This window comes from Mustelus asterias, chromosome 19 (genome assembly GCF_964213995.1).
Source record: "Mustelus asterias chromosome 19, sMusAst1.hap1.1, whole genome shotgun sequence".
In the NCBI taxonomy this organism is placed as follows: domain Eukaryota; kingdom Metazoa; phylum Chordata; class Chondrichthyes; order Carcharhiniformes; family Triakidae; genus Mustelus; species Mustelus asterias.
The window spans coordinates 20,244,762-20,257,189 of NC_135819.1; the positions used below are offsets into that span (position 1 = coordinate 20,244,762).

General features: G+C 53.4%; 1 protein-coding gene across 1 annotated transcript in view; it reads right to left on the reverse strand.

Moving 5' to 3' along the window:
- Positions 1-12,428, reverse strand: part of LOC144507805 (protein Niban 1-like) — a 58,698-nt gene that overhangs the window by 13,581 nt on the left and 32,689 nt on the right. Inside the window, exons 8-9 of the mRNA XM_078235116.1 lie at positions 2,836-2,998; positions 444-634 (exon numbers count right to left, since the gene is read on the reverse strand). Coding sequence (XP_078091242.1) covers positions 444-634; positions 2,836-2,998 — 354 coding nt within the window. The remainder of the gene's footprint in view (positions 1-443; positions 635-2,835; positions 2,999-12,428) is intronic.

The following is a 12,428-nucleotide window of genomic DNA, read 5'->3' on the forward strand; positions in this document are numbered from 1 at the left end:
ATCCACCCAGGCTCTTTCCCCATAACCCCACATATTTACCCTGCTAGTCCCTCTAATCTACACATCCCGGGACACTCAGGGGCAATTTAGCACGGCCAGCACCTAACCCGCACATCATTGGACTGTGGGAGGAAACCGGAGCACCCGGAGGAAACCCACGCAGACATGAGGAGAATGTGCAAACTCCACACAGACACTGACCCGAGGCCGGAATCGAACCCGGGTCCCTGGCGCTGTGAGGCAGCAGTGCTGACCATTGCGCCACCACCTGTGACCCAGTGACCTGTAACCCAGTAACCTGTGACCCAATGACACTAAATAATCTGTGACCCAGTGACCTGTTACCACATCATTGGCTGTGCCTCCATTGCCGAGTTCACGCGCCATTTCCCAGACTCTGAGCCACAAGCGGAACCGGCGACAGAGAGGTTGGTGATCATCACCTCAGCCAGAGAGCTGCTACCATGGCCTCCGCTCTGTACCACACTCATCACTCGACTAACTTCCTCAGAGAAGAGTCTCCGTGTTTCCATGAGGCCGGCGTTGATGGGAACGGTCACGCCGTTTCCTGCTGAGTGGAGATAGGGTCGCACCTGCTCCTCGCAGCAGAGTCGCACTCGATCGCCTAATGAAGCTGCAGACAAAACAATTCAGTCAGCACCGAGCCTCGCTCCCCCTGCCCGCTCCACCCCCTGCCCGCTCTACCCCCTGCCCGCTCCACCCCCTGCACTCTTCACCCCCTGCCCGCTCCACCCCCTGCCCGCTCCACGCCATGCCCGCTCCACCCCCGCCCTCTCCATTCCCACTGCGCTCTTCACCCCCTGCCCGCTCCACCTGCCTCCTGCCATCTCTATCTCCTCCGCCTTCTCGATCCCCCCGCGCTCTCCATCCCCCCTGTCCTGTCCATCCCCCCCCCCCCGCCATCTCCAGCCCTCCTGCTCTCCCCATCCCCCCTGCTCTCCCCGTCCCCCCTGTCCTTTCCATCCCTCCCTGCCATCTCCATCCCCCCTGCCATCTTCATCCCCCCACCCCGCCATCTCCAGCCCTCCTACTGTCTCAATCCCCCCTGCCATCTCCATCCCCCCCCCGCCATCTCCAGCCCTCCTGCTCTCCCCATCCCCCCTGTCCTTTCCATCCCCCCCTGCCATCTTCATCCCCCCCTGCCATCTCCATCCCCTCCACCATCTCCAGCCCTCTTACTCTCTCAATCCCCCCTGCCCTCTCCATCCCCCCCCGCCATCTCCATCCCCCCTGCCCTCTCCATCCCCCGCCATCTCCATCCCCCCCTGCCCTCTCCATCCCCCCTGCCCTCTCCATCCCCCCTGCCCTCTCCAGCCCACCTGCCCTCTCCAGCCCCCCTGCCCTCTCCAGCCCCCGCTGCCCTCTCCAACCCTCCTGCTCTCTCCATTACCCATAAGTACTTTTTTTCAAAATATTCAGTGGGGATGTGGGCATCGCTGGCTGGGACAGCATTTTGTTCCCATCCCTAGTTGCCCTTGAACTGAGGGTCTTGCTTGGCCATTTCAGAGAATCATAGAATCCCAAAGTGCAGAAGGAGGCCATTTGGCCCATCCAGTCTGCGCCGACCACAATCCCACCAGGCCCTATTCCCGTAACCGCATGCATTTAGCCTAACTAGTCCCCCTGACACTAAGGGGCAATTTAGCATGGCCAATCCACCTAACCTGCACATCTTTGGACTGTGGGAGGAAACCAGAGCACCCGGAGGAAACCCATACCAACACGGAAGAACATGCAAACTCCACACAGACTGTGACCTGTGGCTGGAATTGAACCCAGGTCCCTGGCGCCGTGAGGCAGCAGTGCTAACCACTGTGTCACCGTGCCGCTCTAATTCGAAGGGCAATTAAAAATCAACCCCGTTGCTGTGGCTCTGGAGTCACATGTAGACCAGACCGGGTAAGCACGGCAGATTCCCTTCCCTGAGGGGGCATTAGTGAGCCAGATAGAGTTTTCCCAACAATGATAGTTGTCATGCCTTACTGAGTCTAACTCTCAATTCCACGTTCTATTAGTTGAATTTAAGGTCCGTCAGCTGCCGTGGCGGGATTTGAACCCACTTCCCCAGAGCATTACCCTGGGTCGATGGATGACCAGTCCAGCGACAATACCACCAAGCCACCACGTTCCCCCCTTAACCTGAGGGGTCATTCCCTTTACAATGTGACCCACAACAGAGACACTCCCTCTATGGAGACAAAATGTATCCTTCTTATCTCCCTGTGTTTGTTGCCTCCTTCAGAACACTGTGCGGGTGGCGGGTGGACAAATGGTCCACACCTGGCTGCAATGGGCTGAAGGGAACAGTTGACCTCGACTAGAACCATGGAATCCCGACAGTGCAGAAGGAGGCCATTGGGTCCATCGAGACTGCACTGACAGCAGTCCCACCCAGACCCTATACCTATAACCCCAAGTATTTAACCTGCTAATCCCCCCCCTACACTAAGGGGCACTTTTGCGTGGCCAATCCACCTAACTTGAGACTGGATGGATGAGCAGGGTTGTAAGGTCGGTGAAAATGTGGAACCCCCTCCCTCGACTGGCTGTGGGCATTGTGGGTCCGATTGAGACCAATAGGTTTCTGTCGGCGAGGGGGTACAGGGCAAGGGAGGGCAAATGGAGCAGAGGTACAGACGAGTCATGATCTGATTGAGTAAGCTGAGGGGCTGAATGGCCTCCTTCTTCTCCGGTGTTTGGGTAACTCTCGCTGCGGCCTGTGTTTGCAAGGGATTAATTATTGCTGAGCTTTGGGATCTGAACAAAATCTCTGTCCAATCCCGCAATCGCAAGAGGGTCCAAAACCCCTCGGACCTTTGACTTTGCTCAGCAGCTGCTTCTTGGAGGCGAGGATCTGGGTGAAATCCGGCCGGATTGTCTTCTCCAGTTTTGACTCTTGTTCCTCATTCTCCCTGAGCAGGGTCTGGAACCCCTCAGCGATTTGGGTCTCCACCAACGTGTACATTTCCCCGATCATCTACAGAGGAAAGAGAAAAAAAGCACACAGCTAAGTTGGGGTGGCACGGTGGTTAGCACTGCTGTCCCACAGCTCCAGGGACCTGGGTTCGATTCCAGCCTCGGGTCACTGTCTGTGTGGAGTTTGCACGTTCTCCCCGCGTCTGCGTGGGTTTCCTCCGGGTGCTCTGGTTTCCTCCCACATTGTGAGGGTTAGGTTGATTGGCCATGCTAAATTGTCCCGGGATGCATGGGTTAGAGGGATTAGCGTGATAAATCTGTAGGGTTACGAGGATAGGGCCTGGGTGGGATTGTGGTCGGTGTAGACTCGATGGGCTGAATGGCCTCCATCTGCACTGGAGGGATTCTATGATTTCACCAGATACCTTTCTCGCATCAAATTACAGCACACAAATAGGCCATTTGGCCCATCTGCTCAATGCTGGTGCTTTTTTTCATTCATCCGTGAGACCTGGGCGTTGCTGGCTGGCCAGCATTTATTGCCTGTTACTATTTGCTTGAGGGCAGTTGAGAGTCAACCACATTGCTGTGGCTCTGGAGTCACATGTAGGCCAGACCAGGTAAGGACAGCAGATTTCCTTCCCTTAAGGGACATTAATGAACCAGATGGGTTTTTCCAACAATCGACAATGGGTTTCATGGTCATCAGTAGATTCTTAATTCCAGATATTTTTTATTGAATTCAAATTCCACCATCTGTCATGGCGGGATTTGAACCCGGGTCCCCAGAACATTCGCTCAGTTTCTGGATTAATAGCCCAGCGATAATACCACTAGGCCATCGCCTCCCCATATGTTCCACACCAGCCTCTGTCTTCATCTGACGTCCTCGAACCATCACCTATCTGTCTAATCCTTTTCCCATCATGTGTTTCGAGAGCCTCACCTTGGATGTACTCACCTGAGCATGGGGTCAAGCCTCTCGGCTGACAGTCCAGTGCGACAGATGTGTCAACTATCTGTGAAATATCAAATCTTAATTCATTCATGGGGTGTGGGTGTCGCTGGCTGGGCCCAGCATTTACAGCCCATCCCTAACTGCCCCTTGAGAAGGTGGTGATGAGCCGCCTTCTTGCATCGCTGCAGTCCATGTGGTGTAGGTACACCCACAGTGCTGTTAGGGAGGAAGTTCCACGATTTTGACCCAGTGAAGGAACGGCTGATATATTTCCAAGACAGGATGACTTGTGGCTTGGAGGGGAATTTGCAGGTGGTGGGTGATCCCAGGTATCTGCTGCCCTTGTCCTTCGAGATGGAAGTGGTCATGAGTTTGGAAGGTGCTGCATAAAGAGCCTTGGTGAGTTCCTGCAGTGCCTCTTGTAAAGTAAAGGGTACAGTTCTATAGGAGGAACATAGCGACCTTGCTGCAGCTGGGTGTGGAGGACTTGTGGCGTAGTGGAAGTGCCCCCTACCTCTGGACCAGAATCTCTTCCCATGGGTGGAAGGATTGAGAACACGAGGGCACAGATTTAAGAAGCACAAATCAATACGAGGAAAATATTTTTCCAACAGCGAGTGCTTGGGATCCGGAACGCCGTGCCTGAGTGTGTGGTGGAGGCAGATTCAGTCGAGGCACTTAAGAGGGAATTGGATTATTGTCTGAAAAGGATCAGAGCTCTGGGGAGAAGGGGGGAGGTGGGGGAGGGAGGGAGGGGGGCGGGAGAGGGAGGGGGTGGGGTAGGGAGGGGGGTGGAGGGAGTGAGGGGGGTGGGGGAGGGAGGGGGTGGGGGAGATGGGGGGGTGGAGGGAGGGAGGGGGTGGGGGAGGGAGGGAGGAGGTGGGGGAGAGAGGGGGATAGGGGGAGGGGGGAGGTGGGGTAGGGAGGGGGGTGGGGGAAGGGAGGAGGGTGGAGGGAGGGGGTGGGGGAGGGAGGGAGGAGGTGGGGGAGGGAGGGGGTGGGGGAGGGAGGGAGGTGGGGGAGATGGGGGGTGGAGGAGATGGGGGGGTGGAGTGAGGGAGGGGGGTGGGGGGGGGGAGGTGGGGGAGGGAGGGGGATAGGGGGAGGGAGGGGGGTGGAAGGAGGGAGGGTGGTGGAGGAAGGGAGAGGGGTGGAAGGAGGGAGGGGGGTGGGGGGAGGGAGGGGGTGGGGGAGGGAGGGGGTTGGGGGAAGGGGGGCTGGAGTGAGGGAGGGGGTGGGGGAGGGAGGAGGTGGGGGAGGGAGTGGGATAGGGGGAGGGAGGGGGGTGGGGTAGGGAGGGGGGTGGAGGGAGTGAGGGGGGTGGGTGAGGGAGGGGGTGGGGGAGATGGGGGGTGGAGGGAGGGAGGGGGTGGGGGAGGGAGGGAGGAGGTGGGGGAGGGAGGGGGACAGGGGGAGGGGGGAGGTGGGGGAGGGAGGGAGGGGGTGGGGGAGGGAGGGAGGGGCGTGGGGGAGGGAGGGGGGCTGGGGGGAGAGGGTAAATTTGGTAAATTGGTAACTTGGTAAATTGCTCATTCGGACAGCCCGCGGAGACACGATGGGCCAAACGGCCTCCTTCTGAACTGTAACCATTGTGTGATTGTGTGGTCCGCCACAACCACTCTGTTACCCCGACCACTGATCTAGCAGCTTGTCTGTAATTACTGCAGTGCAGTGTCAGTAACCTCGGTTAGGGTTTGGCATCGGGTGCCACTTGCTGACTTTCAAACATGCTCTCTTCCATCTCTTCCCACATTTCTCAATCTGAAACCACCCATTCGCTCTCTGGGTTTGCATCCCTCCAGCTCCGAGCCTCTACTCTCCCGTTTCTTCCCAAACATGTTCTCTCTCAGTCCCCTTCCTTGTCTTTCCACTTTCTGACCAGGTCTGTTCTAACGGCACAACTGGTTGAAAATGCCGGGTTCTAAAACCTCTCCCCATTCCCTCACTATCTCCACAGCCCCTTGACCATGATCTCATTGCTGTTGGTGACAGCTTCCTGTGTGCAAATCTGTTGCTGTGTTTCCCACATTACAACACGGGTGGCACGGTGGTTAGCACTGCTGCCTCACAGCGCCAGGGACCCGGGTTCGATTCCCGGCTTGGGTCACTGTCTGTGTGGGGTTTGCACGTTCTCCCCGTGTCTGCGTGGGTTGCCTCCGGGTGCTCCGGTTTCCTCCCACAGTCCGAAAGACGTGCTGGTTAGGTGGATTGGCCGTGCTAAATTGTCACTTAGTATCCAAAGATGTGTGGGTTAGGTTGATTGGCCATGCTAAAATTGACCCCAGTGTCAAGGGGATGAGCAGGTTGGGGTTTGGGGAGTAGGACCTGGGTGGGATTGTGGTCGGTACAGACTCGATGGGCCGAATGGCCTTCTTCTGCACTGTAGGGATGCTATGATTAAAGTTCCGGTAGCCGAGAGACACAGACACAACGAATGAGAAATCCGAAACTTGAGAAAGAGGTGAGGAAATGACACCAACAGTTTGGAATGCAGCAAAACCCCAGCCTCTCCAGCCCTTTTGGGAAATAAATGGAACACATGGCAAAAATATAACTGCACAGGATGTCACAGGAAACTCCAAGAGCTGACAAGGCAAGGGGAGTCTAGGAATTTAATGCTGATGTCTGGACCACATATTGTTGAGCTTTTCAACATGTGGCAGAGAGGCAAGGAGAACTATACAACCACAGAATCCCTACAGCGAAGAAGGAGGCCATCCAGCCCATCGAGCCAGCACCGACTCTCAGCCTGGCCCTCTCCTCCGCCATATCCCCACAACCCCATGCTATTTTTAGCACGGCCAATCCACCTAACCTCCACGTCTTTGGACTGTGAGAGGAAACCGGAGCAGCCGGAGGAAACCCACGCAGACACGAGAACGTGCAAATGCCGCGCAGACGATGACCCAGGGCCAGAATCGATCCTGGGTCCCTGGGTGGCACAGTGGTTAGCACTGCTGCCTCACAGCGACAAGGACCCGGGTTCGATTCCCAGCTCGGTTCACTGTCTGTGTGGAGTTTGCACATTCTCCCTGTGTCTGCGTGGGTTTCCTCCGGGTGCTCTGGTTTCCTCCCACACTCCAAAAATGTGCGGGTTAGGTGGATTGGCCGTGATAAATTGTCCATTAGTGTCAGGGGGAGCGGCAGGGTGAATGTGTGTGGTTACGGGGATAGAGCCTGGGTGGGATTGTTGTCAGTGCAGGCTTGATGGGCTGAATGGCCTCCTTCTGCACTGTCGGGATTCTATGAGGTAACAATGTTCACCATTGTACCACCGTGCCGCACAATAAGGGAGGGAACGAGAGTGGCACAGGGAAGGAAAGAGGTACACAATGAGAGTAGGACAGATACACTGGGGCAGCATGGAGGGGCAGTGGTTAGCACTGCTGTCTCACAGCGCGAGGGACCCGGTTTGGGTCACTGTCTGTGAAGTAAAGTAAAGTTTATTTATTAGTTACAAGTAAGGCTTACATTAACACTGCAATGAAGTTACTGTGAAATTCCTCTAGTTGCCACACTCCGGTGACCTGTTTGGGTCAATGCACCCTAACCAGCACGTCTTTCAGACTGTGGGAGGAAACTGGAGAATCTGAAGGAGGCGAGGGAAGAGATTGCAGAGCCTCTGGCGATGATCTTTGCGTCGTCGATGGAGACGGGAGAGGTTCCGGAGGATTGGAGGATTGGGGATGTGGTTCCTATATTCAAGAAAGGGAATAGGGATAGCCCAGGAAATTACCGACCAGTGAGTCTAACCTCAGTGGTTGGTAAGCTGATGGAGAAGATCCTGAGGGACAGGATTTATGAACATTTAGAGAAGTTTAGTATGCTCGAAAGTAGTCAGCACGGCTTTGTCAAAGGCAAATCGTGCCTTACGAGCCTGGTGGAGTTCTTTGAAAATGTGACTAAACATATTGACAAAGGAAAAGCGGTAGGTGTGGTTTACATGGACTTCAGCAAGGCGTTCGATAAGGTCCCCCATGCAAGACTTCTTGAGAAAGTGAGAGGGCATGGGATCCAAGGGGCTGTTGCCTTGTGGATCCAGAACTGGCTTGCCTGCAGAAGGCAGAGAGTGGTTGTAGATGGGTCTTTTTCTGAATGGAGGTCGGTCACCAGTGGAGTGCCCCAGGGATCTGTTCTGGGACCCTTGCTGTTTGTCATTTTCATAAATGACCTGGATGAGGAAGTGGAGGGATGGGTTGGTAAGTTTGCCGACGACACGAAGGTTGGTGGTGTTGTGGATAGTTTGGAGGGATGTCAGAAGCTACAGTGTGACATAGATAGGATGCAAGACTGGGCGGATAAATGTGTAGTGGTCCATTTTGGCAGGTCAAATGGGATGAAGGAGTATAATATCAAGGGTAAGACTCTTAGCAGTGTAGAGGATCAGAAGGACCTTGGGGTCCGGTCCATAGGACTCTTAAATCGGCCTCACAGGTAGAGGAGGTGGTTAAGAACATAGAACATAGAACAGTACAGCACAGAACAGGCCCTTCGGCCCACAATGTTGTGCCGAGCTTTATCTGAAACCAAGATCAAGCTATCCCACTCCCTATCATCCTGGTGTGCTCCATGTGCCTATCCAATAACCGCTTAAATGTTCCTAAAGTGTCTGACTCCACTATCACTGCAGGCAGTCCATTCTACACCCCAACCACTCTCTGCGTAAAAGAACCTACCTCTGATATCCTTCCTATATCTCCCACCATGAACCCGACAGTTATGCCCCCTTGTAATAGCTCCATCCACCCGAGGAAATAGTCTTTGAACGTTCACTCTATCTATCCCCTTCATCATTTTATAAACCTCTATTAAGTCTCCCCTCAGCCTCCTCCGCTCCAGAGAGAACAGCCCTAGCTCCCTCAACCTTTCCTCATAAGACCTACCCTCCAAACCAGGCAGCATCCTGGTAAATCTCCTCTGCACTCTTTCCAGCGCTTCCACATCCTTCCTATAGTGAGGTGACCAGAACTGCACACAATATTCCAAATGTGGTCTCACCAAGGTCCTGTACAATTGCAGCATAACCCCACGGCTCTTAAACTCCAACCCCCTGTTAATAAAAGCTAACACACTATAGGCCTTCTTCACAGCTCTATCCACTTGAGTGGCAACCTTTAGAGATCTGTGGATATGGACCCCAAGATCTCTCTGTTCCTCCACAGTCTTCAGAACCCTACCTTTGACCCTGTAATCCACATTTAAATTAGTCCTACCAAAATGAATCATCTCACATTTATCAGGGTTAAACTCCATTTGCCATTTTTCAGCCCAGCTTTGCATCCTATCTATGTCTCTTTGCAGCCTACAACAGCCCTCCACCTCATCCACTACTCCACCAATCTTGGTGTCATCAGCAAATTTACTGATCCACCCTTCAGCCCCCTCCTCTAAGTCATTAATAAAAATCACAAAGAGCAGAGGACCAAGCACTGATCCCTGCGGCACTCCGCTAGCAACCTGCCTCCAGTCTGAAAATTTTCCATCCACCACCACCCTCTGTCTTCGATCAGATGTGATGTGGAGATGCCGGCGTTGGACTGGGGTAAGCACAGTAAGAAGTCTCACAACACCAGGTTAAAGTCCAACAGGTTTATTTGGTAGCAAATACCATAAGCTTTCGGAGCACAGCTCCTTCGTCAGATGGAGTGGATATCTGTTCTCCAACAGTGCACAGACACAGAAATCAAGTTACAGAATACTAATTAGAATGCAAATCTCTATAGCCAGCCAGGTCTTAAAGGTACAGACAATGTGGGTGGAGGGAGCATTCAACACAGGTTAAAGAGATGTGTATTGTCTCCAGACAGAACAGCTAGTGAAATTCTGCAAGATCAGGGGGAAAGCTGTGGGGGTTACTGATAATGTGACATAAATCCAACATCCCGGTTTAGGCCGTCCTCATGTGTGCGGAACTTGGCTATCAGTTTCTGCTCAGCGACTCTGCGCTGTCGTGTGTCGTGAAGGCCGCCTTGGAGAACGCTTACCTGAAGATCCAAGGCTGAATGCCCGTGACTGCTGAAGTGCTCCCCCACAGGAAGAGAACAGTCTTGCCTGGTGATTGTCGAGCGGTGTTCATTCATCCGTTGTCGCAGCGTCTGCATGGTTTCCCCAATGTACCATGCCTCGGGACATCCTTTCCTGCAACGTATCAGGTAGACAACGTTGGCCGAGTTGCAAGAGTAGGTACCGTGTACCTGGTAGATGGTGTTCTCACGTGAGATGATGGCATCCATGTCGATGATCCGGCACGTCTTGCAGAGGTTGCTGTGGCAGGGTTGTGTGGTGTCGTGGTCACTGTTCTCCTGAAGGCTGGGTAGTTTGCTGCGGACAATGGTCTGTTTGAGGTTGCGTGGTTGTTTGAAGGCAAGAAGTGGGGGTGTGGGGATGGCCTTCAGGAGAACAGTGACCACGACACCACACAACCCTGCCACAGCAACCTCTGCAAGACGTGCCGGATCATCGACATGGATGCCATCATCTCACGTGAGAACACCATCTACCAGGTACATGGTACCTACACTTGCAACTCGGCCAACGTTGTCTACCTGATACGCTGCAGGAAAGGATGTCCCGAGGCATGGTACATTGGGGAAACCATGCAGACGCTACGACAACGGATGAATGAACACCGCTCGACAATCACCAGGCAAGGCTGTTCTCTTCCTGTGGGGGAGCACTTCAGCAGTCACGGGCAATCAGCCTTGGATCTTCAGGTAAGCGTTCTCCAAGGCGGCCTTCACGACACACGACAGCGCAGAGTCGCTGAGCAGAAACTGATAGCCAAGTTCCGCACACATGAGGACAGCCTAAACCGGGATGTTGGATTTATGTCACATTATCAGTAACCCCCACAGCTTTCCCCCTGATCTTGCAGAATCTCACGAGCTGTTCTGTCTGGAGACAATACACATCTCTTTAACCTGTGTTGAATGCTCCCTCCACCCACATTGTCTGTACCTTTAAGACCTGGCTGGCTGTAGAGATTTGCATTCTAATTAGTATTCTGTAACTTGATTTCTGTGTCTGTGCACTGATGGAGAACAGATATCCACTCCATCTGACGAAGGAGCTGTGCTCCGAAAGCTTATGGTATTTGCTACCAAATAAATCTGTTGGACTTTAACCTGGTGTTGTGAGACTTCTTAGTTCGATCAGATAGCCAGTTACCTATCCAATCGGCCAACTTTCCCTCTATCCCACACCTCCTTACTTTCATCATAAGCCGACCATGGGGGACCTTATCAAACGCCTGACTAAAATCCATGTATATGACATCAACTGCCCTACCTTCATCAACACACTTAGCTACCTCCTCAAAAAATTCAATAAGAAGGCGTATGGTATGCTGGCCTTCATCAATCGAGGGATTGAGTTTAGGAGTCGGGAGATAATGATGCAGCTTTAGAAGACCCTCATCAGACCCCACTTAGAGTACTGTGCTCAGTTCTGGTCACCTCATTACAGGAAGGATGTGGAAATTATTGAAAGGGTGCAGAGAAGATTTACAAGGATGTTGCCTGGATTAGGTGGCATGCCTTATGAGGATAGGTTGAGGGAGCTCGGTCTTTTCTCCTTGGAGAGACGAAGGATGAGAGGTGACCCGATAGAGGTGTACAAGATGTTGAGAGGTATAGATCGGGTGGATTCTCGGAGGCTTTTTCCCAGGGCTGAAATGGCTGCTACGAGAGAACACAGGTTTAAGGTGCTGGGGGGTAGGTACAGAGGAGATGTCAGGGGTAAGTTTTTCACTCAGAGGGTGGTGGGTGAGTGGAATCGGCTGCCTTCAGTGGTGGTGGAGGCAAACCCGATAGGGTCTTTTAAGAGATTTCTGGATGAGTACATGGAACTTAATAGGATTGAGGGTTATAGGTAGGTCTATATATAAGCCTCGGTAGGTAGGGACATGACCGGCGCAACTTGTGGGCCGAAGGGCCTGTTTGTGCTGTATTTTTTCTATGTTCTATGTTTTAACAGCGGGAGAGGCAACGGGAGCCGCAGGAATTGAAATACAACAATGTGTGGGGACAGAATAAAAGACAGGTGCAGGGAGACAGTGGGAGAGAGACACTGGGGCATTGAGAGAGGGAAACACGTAAATAAACAACCAGAGGGAAAAACAACGATAGAGAGAACGAAGGAAGAGAGCGCAGAGAGAGGAAAAGGGCAGACGGACAGAGATGGAGAGAAAGAGAGAGACGGTCGTGAATACCGATGGGACAATGAGAGAGAGAGAAAGGGAAGCAAGAGGACAGAGAGGCAAACAAAGGGACAGCGACAGAGAGAGTCACAGGGAGACTGTAAAGCAAAGGGACAGAGAGAAGAGCTCAGAGTCGGAGCGGGGGAGGCGGGGGTGCTTCTGGCAACAAAGCATGCAAAAAGGCAGGACACAGTAGACTGGAGATGATGTGGGATAGAAAGGATAGAGAAAATGAGGGAAAAGGGAGAGAGAGGGACAGAGAGAGAGGGACGGACACAGAGGAAGAGAGAGGCAGGGAGAGAGAGAGAGGCAAAGGGACAGAAAGAGAGAGGTGGA